We start from the raw sequence: 22,807 nt of genomic DNA on the forward strand, positions 1-22,807 counted from the left end.
AGGGTAACCAGTGGAGTACAAACATTTTAAATACAACCTATATTTATGTTTATAAATATAAATAATAACTACTTACACATTGTTACAACACTGTACATAGCCAAGAAAATAACATTTGAAATGTCTATTTTCTCTTAAAACTTGATTACTAATGTTTCCCTTGTTAATTTCCCCTTTGTTTATTGTCTATTCCATTTGCTTTGGCAATGTTTCACATGCCAATAAATACATTTGAATTGATTGGAGATGAGGTCTCTCAGTCTCTGTTTTATCAAAATAAGGAGGCTTTTAGAGAGCAATCACATAAATTGATTGTGAGGTTTTAATTTACTAAGCGAGCTGTCAGAAATGTAACTAGAGGCACCCCACTGGTGCTTCCCTGGGTATAGATAACGAAATCAAATAGTTGATATATAGGCTACATGACATATAGGCAGGCCTACAACACATCACTGCATTTTAAAGCTAATGTAGGTTGCTCTGTAATTGCTTTACATACAGCATCTGCACTGTCTGCAGTACTGTATAACATAGATTTTTTTGAGGTCTGTCTATGTTTTAATTTTTTTTCCCAGAATGAATATGATTTCACAAACATTTCCCTGCCCTGACACAGTCCATGTGCAATTGAAACGTTTTTCAATGAGAGTGTAGGCTATACCCACTGGGCACAGATGTCAGATCAACTCCATATACATTTGGTTAAATTGCCAACTAACGTGAATTCAACGTGAAATCAACAAATGCCACCATGACATTGGATTTGGGTTAAAAGTTGGGTGGGAAAAAAATACAAAATTCCCTTAGGTTGATGACTTTTTGCAAATCCAATCCGCTTTCCATCAACGTCATCACATTTAATTTTTGTTGTTGAAATGACCTGGAAAAAACGTTGATTCAACAAGTTTTTGCCCAGTGGGTAGTTTGTTTTATCCCGCTGCATAGGCCTAATAGGCTACAATGTATAAGGTGTGTGTGTGTGTGTGTGTGTGTGTGTGTGTTTCACTTGAGGTCACGTGGTCGGACAAAATCCATGTTGGCTGTGAAGAGTGTGACCTAGAGTCACAAGCGCAAAAAGTTCAAATAAACGTATTTACATAAACAAAAATGAGGACTGAAAATCGTATTTGAAACGAAAGTAAACGAACATGGACATCAGACCGACGACACTTTGGCCACGGATGAATCTCGTTGTAATTGTCAATGCCCATATTCAGCGCTACATGAGAGTCTACAATCCGACAATCTGGGACACCGTGAGTAGGAGGGAGGACAGTAAGGAACTGGATTTACCCGATGTGTATATCTGCTTTTGACGCGAGTTAGTTTCTTGTTTTGGATGACCGCTTATTCACCCGCCTTTAAAATGGAAGTGTAAAAGCCTACACGCGCTTAATTGGAGTTTATTCCATAGGAGCCCGTTTATATTTTAGAGGTGAGGTCGCAGTGTGTGATTATATCGAGGCAGTGTTTCCGAATACAGATTATTACACTTATCCCGAATTGATTTTCCCCAGCACTGCACTGCACATGCATGTCACCCGGCTCTGCTGAAGCTTCACATCGATTCCCTGGTAGCCATGGGCTTGTTGGTGCTCTCTAATACCACATACTTGGTTTCTGAGTGATTAAACATTCTAGATAACTGCCGTGTCATGATTGAAGACGCGCGCAGTGAAGAACCAAACAAAGTGCCACAATTCGGAAAGCTAGCTCGCACCTGGTTCAGAAACATCAATCCTCTTGTCTGTCTGTGCAAATCCTGAGCCGCGTGGATATTACATATCGAAGTCAGAGAAAGAGAAGGGGGGAGGGAGTTAGTGTCGGGTGATTTCCTCCCCTCGCCAAATTTCTGTCCGGGAGTCGTTGACACTCCTTCATAACCCTGCTCTTTCGCGCCTCGCGCAGATGGCCAAAGCGCCGTGGGCACAGAAGTCTCCAAACCCCAGAATTCTACTTACCGCACCGAACCCCAGTAGACAGACCACCGAGATAGAGGATGAGACCATACAATAGCCTAGTGTTTATTGTAGTTATTTCAATGAATTCATGAATATAGCCGTATGGTTTTCTTTCCTACACCTTTGTGCAAACGTATCTACACTCTATGTGCACGTCCCCGGTACCAGCTGCACATCCCCAGCCGGCGTTGGTGATGCCATGCCCCGCAACCACAGTGGCGATGAGGCCGGTACTGGGCTCTGGATGAAAACCTCCCCAGGGCGTCGGGCTCAGGACTACGGGTTGAAAGATGTGGAGTCTGGACGGAGGATGATGAACAACGCGGTTCGAGTCGGAGACAGGATGCTTTCGCTGGGCCCTGCAGGTGCAGACGGCGCGGAGAGGCAAAAGGGCGCCCGGATGAGTTTGCTCGGGAAGCCGCTCATCTACAGCGCGCAGAGCGGGCGCAGGAATGTGCGCTACCGGCGTCTGCAGAATTACCTCTACAATGTGCTGGAGAGACCCAGGGCATGGGCGTTCATCTACCACGCCTTCGTGTGAGTATACGAGCTGTTATCATGGAATCTAAACAGATTTAAACAGTACTTTTATGGCAGGGTACTAAATCAGTCACCTGTTGCTGGGAATTCTCCCAGCGCACAAAGCTACGTAGGGGAAAGGGAATGATTAGAGGTTTTGTCCAGGTGAAGTGTAGGCTACCAGAACCACACTGTTAAAAAAAATCGTTATTCAATCTTTTTGTCAAAGTGTTAACTGAGCATTTTTAATTGGCCCAAACTTAGCTTCAAAATGAGAAAATGTTGGCAAAAATTCAGTCAATTTAAAATTATGTGTTTGATACCGTACTTTTAACATACAATGTTTTCAATTGACATATTTGACACACATGATTACATTGTGCATGTTCATTTATACAGTAATTATTATTCAACATGTTCTCAATTGGGAACACACAACCTATTGGTTCACAGCATTCCAATCTTTCTGCTATGCCACTGTGTAAATAACAGATTTCACCTGTATGGCCACACTTTGCAGTTCAAAGTAGATCTAAGCTCTGTTAAAAGTACACTCAAGAAAAACTAAATTAAGGAGAAAATTAAGGAGTAACATTAAAACAGAGTAATATGCCCTTCCAACATACAGACCCCCCCCCCAAAAAAATAAATAAATAAATAAGTAAAGCAAATCAATGATGAGGGAATAGACAGATTAACTGATCAATTGACACAGACATAGTGGCATATCAGGAAGATCAGAATGAACCAAGTGGTTGTGAGTTCAAATCCCAGGTCAGTAATACAATTTCCTGTATACATGGGAAATGTCAATGTGTATCAAATATCTAAGTTCTATGTTAAAATCACTGTATGTGTAACCAGTTGCACAGCCTTTTCTAGTTAAGATGCCCACATAATAATTAGTTACTGTATGAGACAAATTGAGCAAATACATCATTTAAAATTTACAGAGCCAAGTTTAGGCAAACTATTTTTTTGTTGTTCAGCTAACACCTGGACCGAAAAGTTTAGCAAAATCAAAAACAGGCTGTGGATCCAAGTGTCCAAGTGCCTTGTCTGGATTGTTTCATTGTAACAGTTGGATGCTGCTGTTGTAGAGTAGTGCCATACGAGTATGTTTACACGCACACTAATCATGTTTACACGCACACTAATCACTCGATATTAAAGTGATTATGGTAGTAGGCCACGTATGGTATTAGTCATGTAAACACCTTACTCTACTCATCTTAATCGGCGTAAAGTCATAATTGAAGTAAGCATACGCCGATTGAAATACCTGGTTTTCTGAGCAATCTTTCAAATGATTAGGATATGTAAACAGCTTAATCAGGTTTCCAGTGGTGTATTTAATCTGCGCATGTGCCAGCACCATATGTTGCATTCACGTCTCCATTTCAACCAACAATCAAAGTACAAAAATAGGACTAAATCATATCCGACTTTATTTGAAGTGCATTTACATTTTTTGGGGGGTTGAGATAGAGATGTGAATCCAACGTATCAATTATTGATTTGTAGACAAACTGGAATTATATCCAGACTAAATGGCACAGATGGAACTATCTAAGCAGAAGATAAATCTCCCTCAAATGTTGATATTTGGTTGCGTTGACAACCAGACACAATTCAAGATCACCTTTGAAATACAATAAATAGCCTATGAACTTGTGAACAAGTTCACAAATTATATGTTGTATTCATGTCTTCAACTCAACCAAAAATATAAATTAAAGAATGGGATTAAGCCAGTGGCTCAGATGGAACTATCGAAGCAGTAGATACATCTCCTTTAAATGTTGACATTTGGTTGCATTGTCAACCAAACACAATTCAATATTACTATTGTAATACAGTAAATAGCCTAAAGTTAAGGCTATCTCACAAACTAATGTAACATTCAACCTTAGAATGAGTAACACATCCATGGCAACATTTTGAGGTTACTGCAACTATAAATGTTTTATGTAATCATATAAAGTGTGCATGTTCAAGATAGCATGCATAGGTCATCGCAGATCTGTGGAGATCTTCACAATTGCTGTAATAATCTGTGCAGAATCTCGAATGGCATTGATACTTTTAATGTAATCTCAACAGCAATCCAGGTCATTTGGTTCTGCTATTAGATAAATCATAATGATAACACATGAATCTTGATAGGCTACCCATATTCCTTGCACCGGCAAACGCTACATCACACCCACGGATGTTAGTTTCTTCTCTGCAATGAGTGTTGCTCTGAGTACCTCCCTGACGATTTGTAGAATGGAAATCCATTCCAGACTGGTCTGATTTGTCCCAGAAACCGATGGGTTGGGCCAGAGACAGAACACGAGGCTAAAGCTGCGTTTTGATAATTCGTCATTGGCTTTGATACTCTGATTGGTCAGAGATGATCCAATCTCTGATTACTTTGTTTTGTACAACACCCCTCATTTTTTGATGTCACCACAAACGACTTCAATAATAGCAGTCTCATACGGAAGTACACCATATATACAAAAGTATGTGGACACCCCTTCAAATGAGTGGATTCGGCTATTTTAGCCACACCTGTTGCTGACAGGTGTATAATATCGAATGCACAGCCTTGCAATCTCCATCGACAAACATTGACAGTAGAATGGCCTTACTGAAGAGCTCAGTGATTTTTGACCTGGAAACGTCATAGGATGACACCTTTACAACAAGTCAGTTCATCAAATTTCTGCCCTGCTAGAATTGCCCAGTCAACTGAAAGTGCTGTTATTGTGAAGTGAACACGTCTAGGAGCAACAACGGCTCAGCTGTGAAGTGGTAGGCCACACAAGCTCACAGAATGGGAAGGCCGAGGTTTGAAGCGCATAGCTTGTAAAAATCGTCTGTCCTGTGTTGCAACACTCACTATCGTGTTCCAAACAGCCTTTGGAAGCAATGTCAGCACAATAACCGTTTTTCGGGAGCTTCATGAAATGGGTTTCCATGGCCGAGCAGCCGCACACAAGCTTAAGATAACCATGTGCAATGCTAAGCGTCGGCTGGAGTGGTGTAAACGCATTCTCTGGAGTGATGAATCACGCTTTACCATCTGGCAGTCAGACGGACGAATCTGGGTTTGGCGGATGCCAGGAGAACTCTACCTGCACGAATGCTTAGTGCCAACTGTAAAGTATGGTGGAGGAGGAATAATGGTTTGGGGCTTTTTCATGGTTTGTGCTAGGCCCCTTAGTTCCATTGAATGGAAATCTTAATGCTACAGCATACAATGACATTGTAGACGATTCTGTGCTTCCAACTTTGTGTTTCAGCATGACAATGCCCCTATGCACAAAGTGAGGTCCATACAGAAATGGTTTGTCGTTGTGGTAAAAGGTTTATTTTGATTGGCGATTTTCTGCATTTATCAAACTCCCATCAGGAAGCCTGATTTCAGATGTGTCCATGTAAACAGGACTATTAGGGTAATCATTCTTCTTGCAAAGCATGTAAACTTTTAAATCAAACTATTATTGTGTGCACATAACCGTACTCGGTACAGTTCGGGTTGAGAAATCATATTTTATGTTATCGGACTCCTTTAGTCAAAGTTAGAGATCTAATTTCTCATCATGGGATCTGAAACAGTAAATTACATTATAGGTAGACTCAGTAGGTTGGGTGGTAGGTAGCCTAGCGGTTAGAGTATTGGGCCAGTAACCTAAAGGTTTCTGGTTTGGATACCTGAGCCGACAAGGTGAAAATCTGTTGATGTGCCCTTAACAAGGTACTTAATCCTAAAATAGCCTTTTTCCTTGTGAAAACGACGAAATGTCCCCACTTATCCACATTTTTGTTGATGAAGTATCCTTGTGAGGACTTCTGGTCCTAGCATAGCAAAACCAAACACAAACAAACAAAAACACACACACACATGAGACAGAATTAATGCGTGTTCAATCCCCATCAGTTGCAGACTCAAAGTTCACACACACACACACACACACACACACACACACACACACACACACACACACTTATTTGTGCTGACTTTTTATTTGATTTAAGTTAAAATAGTCTCCTAACACTGCAGCTGAATCGTGGCCGTGGAGTGTAGGGAGGAGTATGTGAAGGTAATGGAGCTGTCAGGTTGGGTAAGATGGGGCATGGCGAGGGGCTGTGAAGCAGGATGTTGATGGTTTATTTGTTCAGGCGGGACAGCAGGGTCACCCGGGTTAAGTCCTTACATCTGCCCTGACCACAACTCAGCCTCACAAGTGGCGTTTATTCATTGATGCCAAGGGAAGCCAGGCTTCCTCCAAAAAATGACCAAGAAAAAAACATACAAAGTAATTTTTCTTTAATTTCTCTGGGTTTCATAAATTTCCTTCAATTCACAAGAGGCTGAATGTGTCTCCTGGGGGAAAGCATCCAAGTGAACGGAACAGCGCCCATCTGTCTCTGTATGTGTAGCCTATCTATGCTGTCGGGTCAAAAAGAGCATGACATTGTTGCAGTCGTAGCACTGAATGCTAGGGAAGCCAGCAAGCATTTCGCCTCCCTTGATAAATAAAATAAAATAAAATAACCAATCAGCATTGAGCTAAACTGAGTGAGCTCAGCTGTGAATGGTCCTGGCGCACCAAACAAAAGTGTCAAGGGAAGCCAGTTTGGATTTGGCTTCACACCAATCACATCACATTAGAAGCCAAATGTTATTGACAGAAAACTTGAATTGTTGCATGTCGTTGTCCTCCGGTGGCCAGTTAGCTAGCTAAAATCATCCCTTTCCTAAATAAGCTATGGATGGAGATAGGGATTTTGACTTTTTTTATAATTTTACTGTAAGTTCAACATGTAGCTAGATTTAGTTGGCTGGCTAATGTTAACGAGCTGGCCTGGCGCATCGTTTGCCTATGAAAGGAAGTCAGCCTAGTGAGCAAGCATTTTAGCCAGGTAGCCTAGGACAACCAAAACTAACAGCTTGTACTGGATGGCAGAGTCATAGACCATTCAGGCAACATGAAAGAGGATGGCATTGGCGTTTCTCTACAAGTAGGGTGAGTCAACATGTTTTTGCTACTTGCATGTGCGTGTACACACAAACACTACTACTGCTATTCTCTCTTCCGGGATGCCTACAAGGCCCTCCCCCGCCCTCCCTTTGGCAAATCAGATCACGACTCCATTTTTCCCCTCCCTTCCTATAGGTAGAAACTCAAACCGATCGGAATCCATGCTTCAAGATTGTTTTTATCACACGGACTGGGATATGTTAACATTGATGTATACATGGACACGGTGACTGAGTTCATCAGGAAGTGTATAGGGGATGTTGTTCCATCTGTGACTATTAAAACCTACCCAAACCAGAAACTGTGGATAGATAGCAGCAAACCACCTCATTTAACCATGGCAAGGTGACTGGGAATATGGTTGAATACAAACAGTGTAGTTTTTCCTTTTCCCTCTGTATGGCAATCAAACAGGCACAACGTCAGTACAGAGAAAAGTGTTGCAATTCAACGACTCAGATATGACACGTATGTGGCAGGGTCTACAGACAATCACAGATTACAAAGGGAAAACCAGCCACATCGTGGACACCGACATTTTGCTCCCAGACAAGCTAAACACCTTCTTCGCCTGCTTTGAGGATAACACAGTGCCATCAACGTGGCCCGCTGCCAAGGACTGTGGGCTCTTGTTCTCTGTGACTGACATGAGTAAGACATTTAAGCGTGTTCACCTTCGCAAGACTGCCGGCCCAGACGGCATCCCTAGCCATGTCCTCAGAGCATGCGCAGACCAGCTGGCTGGAGTGTTTACGGACGTATTCAATCTCTCCCTATCTCAGTCTGCTGTCCCGTCTTCCTTCAAGATGTCCACCATTGCTCCTGTACCCAAGAAAGCAAAGGTAACTAAACTAAATGACTATCGCCCCATAGCACTCACTTCTGCCATCATAAAGTGCTCCGAGAGGCAAATTAAGGATCATATCACCTCTACCTTAAATGACTCCCTAGACCCACTTCCATTTTTCTTACCGCCACAATAGATCCACAGATGATGCAATCACCATTGCACTGCACACTGCCCTATCCCATCTGGACAAGAGGAATACCTATGTTAGAATGCTGTTCATTGACTACAGCTCAGCCTTCAACACCATAGTACCCTCCCTCCAAGCTCATCATCAAGCTTGGGGCCCTGGGTTTGAATCCCAGGACTTCCTGACGGGCCGCCCCCAGGTGGTGAAGGTAGGAAACAATACCTCTACTTCACTGATCCTCAACCCACAAGGGTGCATACTCAGCTCCCTCCTGTACTCCCTGTTCACCCAATGACTGCGTGGCACACATGCCTCCAACTCAATCAAGTTTGCAGAAGACACAACCATAGTAGGCCTGATTACCAACAATGACGAGAGCCTACAGGGAGGTGAGTGGTGCCAGGAAAATAACCTCTCCCTCAACGTCAACAAAATGAAGGAGCTGATCGTGGACTTTAGAAAACAGCAGAGGGAGCATGCGCCTATCCACATTGACGGGACTGCAGTGGAGAAGGTGGAAAGCTTCAAGTTCCTCTGCGTACACATCACTGACAATCTGAAATGGTCCACCCACACAGACAGTGTGGTGAAGAAGGCGCAACAGCACAACAGAGGCTGAACATTTTTGTCTTGGCCCCTAAGACCCTCAGAAGTTTACAGCTGCACAATTGAGGGCATTCTGTCAGGATGTATCACCGCCTGGTAGGGCAACTGCGCCACTTGCAACCGCAGGGCTCTCCAGGGGGTTGTGCGGTCTGTCCAACGCATCACCGGGGGCACACTTCCTGCATTCCAGGACACCTACAGCACCCGTCACAGGAAGGCCAAAAAAGATCATGAAGGACATCAACCACCCGAGCTGCGGCCTGTTCACCCCGCTATCATCCAGAAGGCGAGGTCAGTAGAGGTGCATCAAAGCTGGGACTGAGAGAGTAAAAAACGGCTTCTATCTCAAGGCCATCAGCCTGTTAAATAGCCATCACTAGCCGGCTACCACCTGGTTGTTCAACCCTGCACCTTAGAGGCTGCTGCCCTATATACATAGACATGGAATCACTGGTCACTTTAATAATGGAACACTAGCCACTTTAATAATGTTTACATACTGCTTTACTAATTTAATATGTACATACTGTATTCTATTTTACTGTATTTTAGTCAATGCCACTCCGACATTGATCGTCCTAATATTTATACATTTCTTAATTCCATTATTTTACTTATAGATTTGTGTGTATTGTTGTGAATTGTAAATATTACTGCACTGTTGGAGTACACCCGCAATAACGTCTGCTAAATATGTGTATGGGGCCTCCCAGGTGGCGCAGTGGTCTAGGGCAGTGCTAGCTGTGCCACCAGAGACTCTGGGTTCGAGCCCAGGCTCTGTCGCAGCCGGCTGCGACCGGGAGGTTCATGGGGCGTCCGGGTTAGGGAGGGTTTGGCCGGTAGGGATATCCTTGTCTCATCGCGCACTGTGGCGTGCCAGGTGCAGTGCATGCTAACCAGGTCGCCAGGTGCATGGTGTATCTCTGACACATTTGTGCGTCTGGCTTCCGGGTTGGATGCGTGCTGTGTTAAGAAGCAGTGCGGCTTGGTTGGGTTGTGTTTCGGAGGACGCATGGCTTTCGACCTTCGTCTCTCCCGAGCCCGTACGAGTTGTAGTGATGAGACAAGATAGTAACTACTAACAATTGGATACCACGAAATTCAGGAGGTAAAATTCATTTAAAACAAATAAAAGATACACATATATATATATATATATATGTGACCAATTTGATTTGACACACGCATACACACACACACACATCATATTTAGTTTACGCTGATTGGACTAAAAATAAAAATATATATATATATATATATATATATATGTGTATGTGACCAATTTGATTTGACACACGCATACACACACACACATCATATTTAGTTTACGCTGATTGGACTAAAAAGTTTTTAGTTGTCACTGAAGCATATTGATTAGATTGATTAGATGATGTTGAAATGTTGAAGTTGAAATGGTGCTGGAATTGTGGAGTCGGCGGCTGTTTTCTTTGCGACTTGCCGTAACTGTAAATCAATAGTTGTTAAATGTTGGAAACATTAACTTGCTGTAGGTCATGTAACTGTTTGTTACATGCAATATGTTTTGTGGACTTCACTGCACAGATGTTGCTCTCTTTATTCTGCTACTGTGTCTTCTTATTGTCTCGGCTTTAGGCCTATATATCACGGTGTCAAAGCATATGAACTAACAGGTTATAGAGCAAACAACGCAATTATCGCAACACATAATCACATGGTTTCCATGGTGATTTTACCCACACACCGCTACTGAGCCTCACAATGCACCACAAGAGATGGACACACATGCAGTTCATTCGGAAAGTATTCACACCTCTTGACTTTTTCCACATTTTGTTACGTTACGTTACAACCCTATTCTAAAATGGATTAAATAAACAATAACCCTCATCAATCTACACACAATAACCCATAATGACAAAACAACAACAGGTTGTTAGAAATTGTAGATCATTTATTACAAATTAAAAAAGGAATATCTTATTTACATAAGTATTTAGACCCTTTGTTATGAGAGTTGAAACTGAGCTCAGGTGCATCCTGTTTCCATTGATCACCCTTGAGATGTTTCTACAACTTGATTGGAGATAGAAGTACCTTCCAGAAGGACAACCATCTCTGCACTTCAGCACTCCACCAATCAGGCCTTTATGGTAGAATGGCCAGACGGAAGCCACTCCTCAGTAAAAGGCACATGGCAACCCGCTTGGAGTTTGCCAAAAGGCACCTAAAGACTCTCAGAACATGAGAAACAAGATTCCCTGTTCTAATGAAACCAAGATTGAACTCTTTGGCCTGAATGCCAAGCGTCATGGCTGGAGGAAACCTGGCTATGCTGTTACTAAGCAGTAATGTATTACGGCAGTGTTACGTTACTACTCCTAATAGGAAATGCACATGCACATTATTGTGCCGGGGGCTGGAGAGCATGAGAGTTTTTGACTAAACTAAACTAACTCTACTCCTGTCTCCTGCCTGGTCATTTTTCCACAACACAAATATTGCAGTGGCGATGAGGTGATTAAGCTTCTTAAACGGACATTACTTGAAGGGAAGAATGTTGCGTGAGTAATGAAACTCTAAATAATGATGTATATCGTCAGGTATTTATTTATTTTTTCCGCCAATAGAAAAGTTTAAGCACTGCTAGCAGGCACAGTGTTCAGGAGCTGCCAAGTAGCAAGCCTATTGGAGTCCAGGATAGCGACACTGTCCTCTGGTGGTTAAATTAAAAAACAAATTGAACCCATTGAAATTAGGCGATCTCAGTGGAGAAATATTGTAGAAAAAAAGGAATGTAACACTATGTGTACATTATTACAAATGAGTGCAGTGAATGAAGTAATTGCAGAAACTTCTGAAGTGAAGAATTAGATGAAATTTATGAAAATTAAGGAATACAAGGAATGAGGAAACTGAACAATCAACTGTGAAAATGGCAACCATTTGTCGAGTACCAGAGTTTGAGGCTACAAAAGAGGATTTTGAGTCCTATTTAGAGCGTTTTGAGCGTTGGCTGGCTGTAAATTAAATCTAAGATGAAAAGAAAGCAGACGTATTTCTCAGTGTTTTGGGTCCAACCGAGTATGGATTGCTGAAAGGTCTCATTGAACCAAGAAAAGCAGTGGAGTTGACCTATGCAGAACTGACTGAAACCCTTTCAAGGCATTTCAAGCCTAAGCCAATTCTCATTGCAGAACGTTTCAGATTTTACCAACAGAGTCAAGGGGAGACCGTGGCTGACTACATCCTTGCTTTTAAAAAGGCTGGCAAGTACATGTGAGTTTGCTCAATTTCTTGATGACGTTCTCCGAGACAAGTTTGTAGGTGGTCTCACAGGTGAAGCATATCACAGAAGGCTTCTGTCAGAGAAGGACCTGACCTTTAAGAAAGCCTGTGATATAGCACTTGGACTTGAGCTTGCCCACAGGGATACTATTGAGCTATCGGGACATGCAGAACATCAGAAAGGTGTTCACAAGGTCAGTGATGCATGTGGTGAAAAAGGCTCACAAAAGTCACACTTTTCTCAGTCCCGTCCTCAAGGTTACACAGGAACAAAGCAGCCCACATCACAAAGGTCTAAGTTGTGGGGGAGATAATCACCAGCACAGTGAATGTCGATTCCAAAATGAAAAGTGCCACAATTGTGGACACATCTACAGAGAGTGTGTAAAGCTCCAAAACGCATGCCTAAGGCACATTCACGCAGATGAGGAGGGACCCTGGGCATCCTTCTTTTGGTGTTTTTCAGAGTCAGTAAAAAGGACTCTTTAGTGTCCTAAGTTTTCATAATTGTGACCTTAATTGCCTACCGTCTATAAGCTGTTAGTGTCTTAACGACCGTTCCACAGGTGCATGTTCATGAATTGTTTATGGGAAACAGTGTATAAACCCTTTACAATGAAGATCTGTGAAGTTATTTTGATTTTTACGAATTATATTTGAAAGACAGGGTCCTGAAAGAATGGACGTTTCATTTTTTGCTGAGTTCATTTTCACCTACTCAAAAAGACAGACAAAAGTTTGATGAATTGCCAATGTGTTACCACTATGCTTTCAACCATCTAAAAGCGCAACCAAATTCCAATTAAAATCAATGTCTGATTTTTAATTTAGTTGTCACCTAAATGTGTTATCACTGCACATTCAACCATTTCAAATGGGGAAAACAATATCAGATATTTTGTTTATTTATCCAACAACTTAATGTGTTATTACTGTGCGTTATCTAATAGTACAACCAAATGACCTGGATTGCAGTTGAGATTACATGGTGCAAGTGATCAATGCTGTTTGAGATTCTGTGCAGATTATTCAACGTGCTCTCACAGCCTCCCAGCATAATTAGACGTTCATCCACATTCATCAAATGTCACATTTCAAAGCTTCTCCAACATCAAATTTGGGGGGAAAAAAATGTTTTTGTTGCTTCTGCTGCCCTGTATAGTTCCTCATCTCTCTCTGTATCGTTTCATTTCTCTAAACGTAAAATGCCAAAGTTATAAGGGTTAAGTTTAGGCACATTCCGATTGGCTACAGTAAGGGTTAAGGTTTGGGATAGGGTTAAAACATTGTTTAGGCACTCATTCCGATTGGTTAAAGGGTAGGCAGCATAAACATATCCACTTACAACATATGGATTTGAAATGTCCCAATGAAAAGTTACACCTTCCTTTTCTATTTTTCAAGTTATTACATAAAACTTATCAGAATTCCAAAGAATGCCAAAGTTACGTCGGAATATGTTTTTCTGGGGGTGATGTAATATCGAGGACCTGGCAAGTCAGTCTATTCCCTATAATGTAAACTCCAACAGAAATAACTTCAAATTAAACAAAATTGTTAGCACTCATGACTAAGGGCTTCAATTACATTTTCAGACAACTTACAAAAAAAATGAATTTATTGTTACAAATCAACTTACAAGGTTGCTAGTCAACTAGACTGCTAACGTTAGCCCTACTAGCCTGCTAAAGTTAGCCCTACTAGCCTGCTAATGTTTGGTTAGCACAACATGAGTCAGCCAGTTGCTATCTACACCTACAGTAGCTTACATTAAAGTAAACCAAAGTTTTGGAAATGCATAACGCCATCTAACCAGTTATCAAAGAATGTTAGCTATATGCAGTTATATTAGCCAGCAAGCGAGCCAGTCAGCTAACATTATCTATTTAGCCAACCAGCTATTAGCCTATCCAGCCACCATTGTTATGGTCGGCAAGCTAGAGCCCAACTACTGGAGACTAGCTAGAACCCAACTAACACAACACAACTAAAACATAACCACAGATCAAAGCAAAGAGAGAGCAGAGACTTACTGAATGATGGCTGGGAACCATTAGATGGTAAATATTTGAAAAGTGTGCAGGCTGAGTTAGGTACCAAAGCCAGGGGGAGGCGAGCGTGTAACTGGCCGATTGAGAATCCCAAATAGATAGGTTCAGATATATAACACTAAGCCAAGTTGTAAAAAGTTACCAAACTCCCGTAGCCTACTTCACAGAGAACATGCCGGAAAGTTGACAAAACAAAAACGAAAACAGACTAGGTACTACAAAAGCATATCATTCTCTCTTTTGTTTTGAACCCACGGGAAGAAGGCACCAAAGCCTGCCATGCTAATGAGTTCCCACTAGGGGTGTGACTAGGGGTGTTTAGTCTAGTTTATTATTTCTATGTGGGGTTGTAGGTTTATTTTTCTATGTTGGTGTTTGTGTATGATTCCCAATTAGATTCAGCTGGTAATCATTGTCTCTAATTGGGGATCATACTTAAGTTGCATTTTTTCCACCTGTGGGTTATGGGATATTGTTTATGTTTAGTTGCTTGTAGCACTGCATTGTCGTCACGGTTAATTTATCCTTTATATGTTTTGTATTTGCTTAAGTTTCACTTTATTCATTAAAAGTACATGGAACTCGAAGTACGCTGCGCCTTGGTCTGACCATCATTACTACGAACAATGTGTCTAATGTGTATTCATGTCATATTTGAGTGACAAAAAAATTACAATGATATCGATGAGGCTGACATGGACTAGTTGATCTGGACATTTCTGACAAGTTATAATAGCTCTCTAAGGTATGCAATGACTAACATGACAAGAGGAACTGATGAACACTACCAAATTTCTAAATTGTGCATTCTACTATTACAACTTTCAAGAGTAAGTTTAAAGCCGGACTCTATTCCTTTAATATATATATATATATATATATGTATTTATTATTATTATTATATATTTATATATAAAAAAGTAAAAAAGCTATACTTTTATGACTGCTGAATACCAACTATTAATAACTTAGATAATGTATTTTCAGGTAGAGATACCTCGCGAAGCAACAGCTGCTCTCTATATCACCTCACAATTGCACACGCTTCTCGCTTCAGTAGTAGCAGGCGTAAAAGAAGCACAGACCGGACAAGTATATGCGCAATGGATTGTGGTCATTGTAAATACCTACCACATTTTATGCGCTAAACTATGTTGAATATTGACCTGTTGGAAACTACAACTCCCAATTACATCACACAGTTCAGTCTGGATCGGATTTATCTCTAGAGGAACTGTGCGATGTGAGCATTGAGCTCACGGAAAGTTTCAAAAACTCAATGGAATTAAAATAATTGAATTGACATCGGCCAATAAGTTGTTTAAAACAGTGGTTCCCAAACTGTGGGGTGCACCAAATTTGGCAGTATGTCCAAACGGCCTCACAACCGCAGACCATGTGTATGGGGTCTTGTGGGCGAGCAATTTGCTGATGTCAACATTGTGAGGTTATGGTATGGGCAGGCATATGCTACGGACAATGAACACAATTGCATGTTATCGATGGCAATTTGAATGCTCAGAGATACCGTGACCAGATCCTGAGTTCCATTGTGAAGCCTAATGAATTGATTTCAATTGACTGATGTATTTTTATACAACAGGTGTCTCATGGTAATGAATGTGTCGGGAGTAGGGAAGAGACAGAGAGGCAGGAAGCGTTTCTCAACCAGTAGTAATCATGAATCAGCTGCAATAATTTGTATGGATATATACAAAGAAATGTAAACTGAAAAAAGGTCAAACGAAACAAAGTGCAGCTAGTTTGTTGTCTTTCCAGCTTTAGTTTGAAATGATTGTGTTAGCTGTGTTGTTGGCTAGGTCCTCTGAACAACAGAGCATTTCTTTCAAAAACAAGGACATTTTTAAGTGACTGAACTGTTTAACGGTAGTGTATGTCTCAAGATAGAGAGAGAGCAATGTGGGCACAGGTAGGAAGCTCTCTGAGGATGGTCGTGTATAAATGTTATGAGCTTGTGGGTGCCAAGGTGAGTGCTTAACTTACTCTGGATAGTAGTTGACCATAGATACCTTCCACATCATAAAACTTACCTTCACTCAGTCTATGGGCAACTTCAATCCAGGCTTATTCCCCCTCAACCCCACTCTCCACTCACTAAGCCTGTGTGGATTTCCCTGAGTTGTTGATATCTGTGGTTCTGGTCCAACCACTCTGGCATGAATCCAATAAAGACCAGGCCCTACCCTTGCCAAATAGTGCTCCGTTATTGAATCAATAATGACACTACGATCCAATCTCATAATGTGCTGCTGTGTGTTTGAGTAATCAGATTTGCTGAGCCGGGACAGAACCACCAATTTGCATCATGTGCTAGTCTAGGAGCCAAAGTTAGTTTCCACTGACTTATCGTGTGTGTGTGCATGCGTGCATGTGTGTTTGCGTGTGTGTATTTGTGATGAAGAGCCAGTTTGTACTAAGCTTACGCAGCAGCGATAATTGGATTGTGTTGCTCACTTTTCAGCTAAGTGCGTCAGCACAATTCATTCAAGAGCCTCTGCGGTGCATTGATCGGTAACACATCTCATCTTGATGGCACTCTGACATTACGTACGTTAACGCTACCTCACCGCTAACCTAATTTACACAGTAACTCAGTTAGATTTTCACTCCTTTTTGTGTCATCGGTCTCACAGACAACTATATACAACCCACATACACATAAAACACCTTGTGTTTTGGTCCACCGTTAAAAGGTACATATGGAGACCGGTGTTGGCAGGTACCCAATGGAAAAAGTAGGCAGTAGAATCCAGACAGATAGGATGTTGTGAGAGGGAAAGAGAGAGGGGGGGGGGGGGAGAAAAGATGAGAGAGAGGTGCATGGAGGCACATAAACAATGTGACAGTGTGTATTCCAGTAAGAGTATGAATGGGCAGAGAGAGGCATTAGGTGAACAGGACACTGTTTGATCCTTTACTGGGCTCTGTGACACAACACAGTCACCACATCACTGCTGAGCTTCTTCTTTAATTTGTGCCCAGAGAGAGGGAGCGGGAGAGCGAGGGAGAGAAGGAAGGGGAGAGAGTCTGGTGCCTGTGATTAAGAATGTGATGGTTATCTCATTATCTCTAAACGATCTCCTTATCCACCAACCCTAATGCACATATGCACAGACACCCACTCACCTACGCAACCACCCCGTCTCCCATGACACTCTCCCATGATCTCTGAATGTAAAATCATTTTCTGAAAACCCTTTCATAATGATATAGTCTTGCATACTTCTTATGAAAAGAAAGCCAGATAGGTTTTTAGTGCAAATGTCTAAACTACGTCTGAAGTAAGCAATTAAGGTGCTTTAAAGGGATTAAAGGGATCTTTAACTGTCCCCATATAGGAGAATTCACTGAAAATAACTACTTTTGGTTCCAAGTGGAACCCTTTCACTAAAAACAAGGTTCTACATGGAATCCTTTCCCCACTTAAAGTAGGGGGGTGTACGTTTAAACGTTAAAATGTTTAAACGAAATCGGGATCCTTAACATTAAGAAAATTCCCTAACCGAACACCTGTTATTTGTTTTCTTAATATAATGTAAATAACAGTGCAGTTATCACAAAACATATTATTTTACATGTTATAGCCTAACTAGACGATAGATTATAAAGGCTTGGGGAAAATTGGGTAATTTAAAGGTAGACTATGCGATATAAAGTAGATTCAGAAAGTAAACAGCATATTGGGTCAATTAACTCTACAACAAATAGCTTTTAAGCACAAGGCTCATTCTCTCCACTGTTTTGGTGCCCTGGAACTTTATACCTCAGTGGCTAGCACCCTGTGAACCCGTGCACATGCGCAGATACTGTGTGTTACTGTATGAGAGCGAAGTTTTGATAATTTAATTTCATTGTGAGATACAGATTTTGATTGCTGATAGATAGGCCTAGTGCACGGTTCTGACTCTGTCTGCCTGGTGGCCGACCTGCATATATTGTGCCCCTGCCCTCTCTCTCCGTGCTCACTTGCTACGCTACGAAAGACGCAGGTGTTTGTGTTCTCTGAAGTACGGCAACTAATCAGTCTCCTCGGTTCCAAAAATTCGGACTCTTAAGAGTGAATACTTGGGAGTGACATTTGACACTCAGAAATGAGAGTGCAAGGAGTTGCGGAATCAATTATTTTGGAGTCGACTCTCCGCCACTATATCATTGTTGTTAACAGTTGGAAAAATGGCAGAGAAAGGCAAACGACAGCAGTGAAGTCCTGCATGGCAATACTTAGAGAAAATACTATTGCTATTTTTAAAACAAGCCATAGAAGGTTGGTTGACATTTCTGTTTAATCCACTAAAAAAGACAAAACAAATAATACAAACTCAAATATACTAATTGATTAAAAAAATAATAATAATTGGAAAAGTTATGATCTTTATAATCTTTGTTGGACTGGTGGAGAGTTGTCGCACATGCAGTTAACAAAAATATATGGAAATGTCTGCTCTACCTTAAATTACAACTAATTGCAGCATTACCTCAAAAATGGAAGAGGCAAGTGTAAGGAGGACAAAGTAAGGAACTTGTCTGTCGGCCCTGCATTACAGACCAAAATTGGTTAAAGAAAATTGTGATAAATAAAAAAGTATACCAGTTTCAATAATGGACCAAAAAATTGACAGCTGTGCCATATAGATTGCAAAATAGTTGGGAAGAGATTTTCGATGTACCGATTCCATGGCACATGGTTTATAAACTGATACACAAAACGACACCGGATTCAAAACTTAAAATGTTTCTATTTAAATTATTATACAGAATTCTTGCAACCAATAAAATGTTATATGTACAGTATGGGGGATACAACCATGCCAGCTATGCAGATTTTACGAAGAGACAGAATCATTAGATCATTTGTTTCGGTCCTGTAATTGGTTCCTCAATTACAAGTTTAGAACTTATGCTGCAACAGTTTGTGGTAGATGGTGGCAGACGGTGGTAAATTGCATCATTCTGTCATTGCGCCACACTATCACAAGGGGTGTTTGAATGCTGATCTATCGGTAGTCTAAACTGTGGCACAAATTGGGGTATTTTTCACACCGAGCTGAGCTATTAGACTATCCTTGGGTAAATTCACGGAGGTGTGAATGTTTCCGTCCGAGATTCTCTCTCCTCTGGCACTAGAGCCCTGCATCAGATCAAAAAGGTATTAACTGGTGGGTGGTCCTGGAGGTGAGATAGAACTTGGGTAAATACAATGGCGCAATTACACTTGACATGTGGACTGACAATTTAAAAAAAATAGGCAAGTGGGCTTTTGGTTTCTCTCCCTCTAAAAACAGAAAGCAATAATTCTAAATAAACTTACTGGCTTTATTTACCACAGTGTGAAAGAGTGATATCCCCTCTGTATAAAGTGAGTTTCTGAAACACAGAGTCCTTCTTTGCTGATGAGAAGAAGAAACTGAATGAAAGAGGGTCCAGAAAGGGATCAAAGGTTGCCCACATTTTAAAGACCTGAGCTACTTAATTCATTTTATTTATGAAACGTACTAGTTTATTTATGCAATTTAATATATAGTGCATTCAGAAAGTATTCAGACCCCTTGACTTTTTCCACATTTCCACAAACTCCAAGCGGGCTGTCATGTGCCTTTTACTGAGGAGTGGCTTTCGTCTGGCCACTCTACCATAAAGGCCTGATTGGTGGAGTGTAGCAGAGATGGTTGTCTATCTGGAAGGTTATTCCATCTCCACAGAGGAACTCTGGAGCTCTGTCAGAGTGACCATCAGGTCACCTCCCTGACCAAGGCCCTTCTTCCCCCGATTGCTCAGGAAATGTTTTTATTTAATCGATAAAGCTGTAACGTAACTAAATGTGGAAAAAGTCAAGAGGTCTGAAAACATTCCGAATGCACTGTATTCGTTTGGGCTTTGGGCTAATTTTTTTCAGCATAAAGCTATACTTCTCAGCATAAAGCTGAGTGACTCACTCATTTGTGGCTTTGGATCCAAATAAATAAGTGCCAACACTGTTTCTGATTATCTTTAATAAACAAATGTTTTGACCAAGTTAATCTGCTCATGTTGTGTGTGTGTAAGTGTTCAAATATTTGTGACAGCGGTTACAATGAAGAATGGAAAGGAAATAAATCAAATAAATCCCATTCATAATGAATCATCAGATGTGTGTTGCAAGCTTGTCATTTTCCCTTTAACATTTTATTCTATTTTCTGAGACATTACAAAACACAACAACTACATCACCAACCCACCATACTCTGGGCCACATATTACATTTACGTTATTTTGCAGACATTCTTATCCAGAGTGACTTACAATAGTGAGTGCATACAGTACATTTTCATACTTTTTCATACTGGTCCCCCGTGGGAATCCAACCCACAACCCAACAAGTGCCATGCTCTACCAACTGAGCTACACAGGGCATACAGCCTCAGATTTGACCATTTTGTTTCTGTCCGTTGCCCACCCACTTTAATCATTTGGATAGTAAAGCATTTAAAGGCTGACATTGGTTGATTTTCAGTTTTTTCAAGATGATTGACAAGAAAAGTATCGTCCAACCCATAGGGTATCACACGGCACCCTTAAATGTCATCTCTTGAAGTATGCAAACAGACGGATTGAAAGTTGATTTCCATTGTAATAATTCTGACAGCCCCCGACGAGCTCGGAAGATGCGAAGTCATGCGTCCTTCGAAACATGACCCGCCATGGCCAGTTGTGGCACAGCCCATAAAATTAACCCGGGCCTGTAGTAACGCTTCTAGCACTGCATGCGATGCAGTGCCTTAGACCGCTGAGCCACTCGGGAGGCCTGACAGCTGACTTTCTAACTCCGCCCATAACTTTTAGACTTGATAACATTCCCATAAGGCATGGATTATTATAACCTAATGAAAAATGAACCTGGTAATCTAATTTAATTTGCTGCAGGCCTATGGGTTTAACCTTCTGAAAGAATGATTATATTGAAGATAGAAGCCGCCTCTTAATGAGTTCCGAGAGCCTATAACATCAATTTATTTAGTCTAATTGTTTTTATGACAACAGACAGTAGGCTATTATTCCTCTTTTAAGGCATTCATTTATTTGTCTGCATGGTCTATTCAACCTTTGGCTAAAAAGAAAACATGCATGAATCATGAATGTCACGATGCAATGTGGCACATTGACAACTCAAATCGCTTTAAAGAGCCTTCTAATATTAGACAACAAATAAATATACTAAAACAATAACTTGAAAAATAGTCCATTCATCACTGGATTTCTTCAAATTGATGTGCAGGAAAAGGACGTCACCCACCGTGCCTGGAAACAGGCTCGCAACTGGCTTCTCTCTGAAACCACAAATCCATCTGTAGATGATGCGTTATCCTTTGGAACCACACAATTACCAGTTGGACAGTAGGCCTCTGCAGTTTTGAGCTGCACTGTCCCACTCTGTGGTGGATAACAGCCACTCTTCATTTATGTAATGGGTTGTAATGCACAAGTATCCTATTTTTTGAAAATTGTCAGTCCAAATGGGAATAAATATCGCTGAATGTCAAAAATATTTGAGTAAATTAGGCTAATGCAATTGACGGCAACAAATTGTTGCCTACTGATACAATCATCCCAGCTCTGCAGATTCTGCTGCGAAGAGACAGAATCATTTGATTATTTGTTTTGGTACTGTCCATATTTTGGTCGCAGCTTCAGGATTGGCTGAAGAATTGCAACACTAACCTGGACTGTCATGTCTCTTTGCTTATTTGAGCTGTTCTTGCCATAATATGGACTTGGTCGTTTACCAAATAGGGTTATCTTCTGTATACCACCCCTACCTTTTCAGAACACAACTGATTGGCTCAAATACATTTAGAAGGAAAGAAATTCCACAAACGAACTTTTAACAAGGCACACCTGATAATTGAAACATATTCCAGGTGACTACCTCATGAAGCTGGTTGAGAGAATGACAAGAGTTTGCAAAGCTGTCATCAAGGCAAAGGGTGGCTACTTTGAAGAATCTCAAATATAAAATATATTTGATTTGTTTAACACTTTTGGTTACTACATGATTCCATGTGTGTTATTTAATTGTTTTAAGGTCTTCACTATTATTCTACAATGTAGAAAATAGTAAAATTAAAGAAAAACCCTTGAATGAGTAGGTTTGTCCAAACTTTTGACTGGTACTGTACATCTGTACAGACTGAAATATAACAAAACCGTTTAACATAGAAACAGCAGATTTTCGTTGTAAAAAAAAGAAGTTTACTCATTATTGAATTAGGGGACAAACAAATAACTTTTTTTTCTAAACGTGTAGATGGAGCTGGAGTGGAGTTTGAACTGATTATAATGTATCAATATGGCATTATGTGTAACCCAGAGAGTTAGAGTTAGACATCAGGGTC

General features: G+C 41.0%; 1 protein-coding gene across 4 annotated transcripts in view; it reads left to right on the forward strand.

The window, feature by feature from the left end:
* Window positions 1–1,019: 1,019 nt before the first annotated feature.
* The window catches only part of LOC139381198 (potassium voltage-gated channel subfamily KQT member 5-like), a 144,674-nt gene continuing 122,886 nt past the window's right edge, over window positions 1,020–22,807 (forward strand). For all 4 annotated transcript variants that reach the window (XM_071124638.1, XM_071124637.1, XM_071124639.1 and 1 more), the window contains exon 1: window positions 1,020–2,498. In XM_071124638.1, coding sequence (XP_070980739.1) covers window positions 2,050–2,498 — 449 coding nt within the window. In that variant the 5' untranslated portion in view covers window positions 1,020–2,049. The remainder of the gene's footprint in view (window positions 2,499–22,807) is intronic.

This window comes from Oncorhynchus clarkii, chromosome 23, assembly GCF_045791955.1.
Source record: "Oncorhynchus clarkii lewisi isolate Uvic-CL-2024 chromosome 23, UVic_Ocla_1.0, whole genome shotgun sequence".
Classification (NCBI taxonomy): domain Eukaryota; kingdom Metazoa; phylum Chordata; class Actinopteri; order Salmoniformes; family Salmonidae; genus Oncorhynchus; species Oncorhynchus clarkii.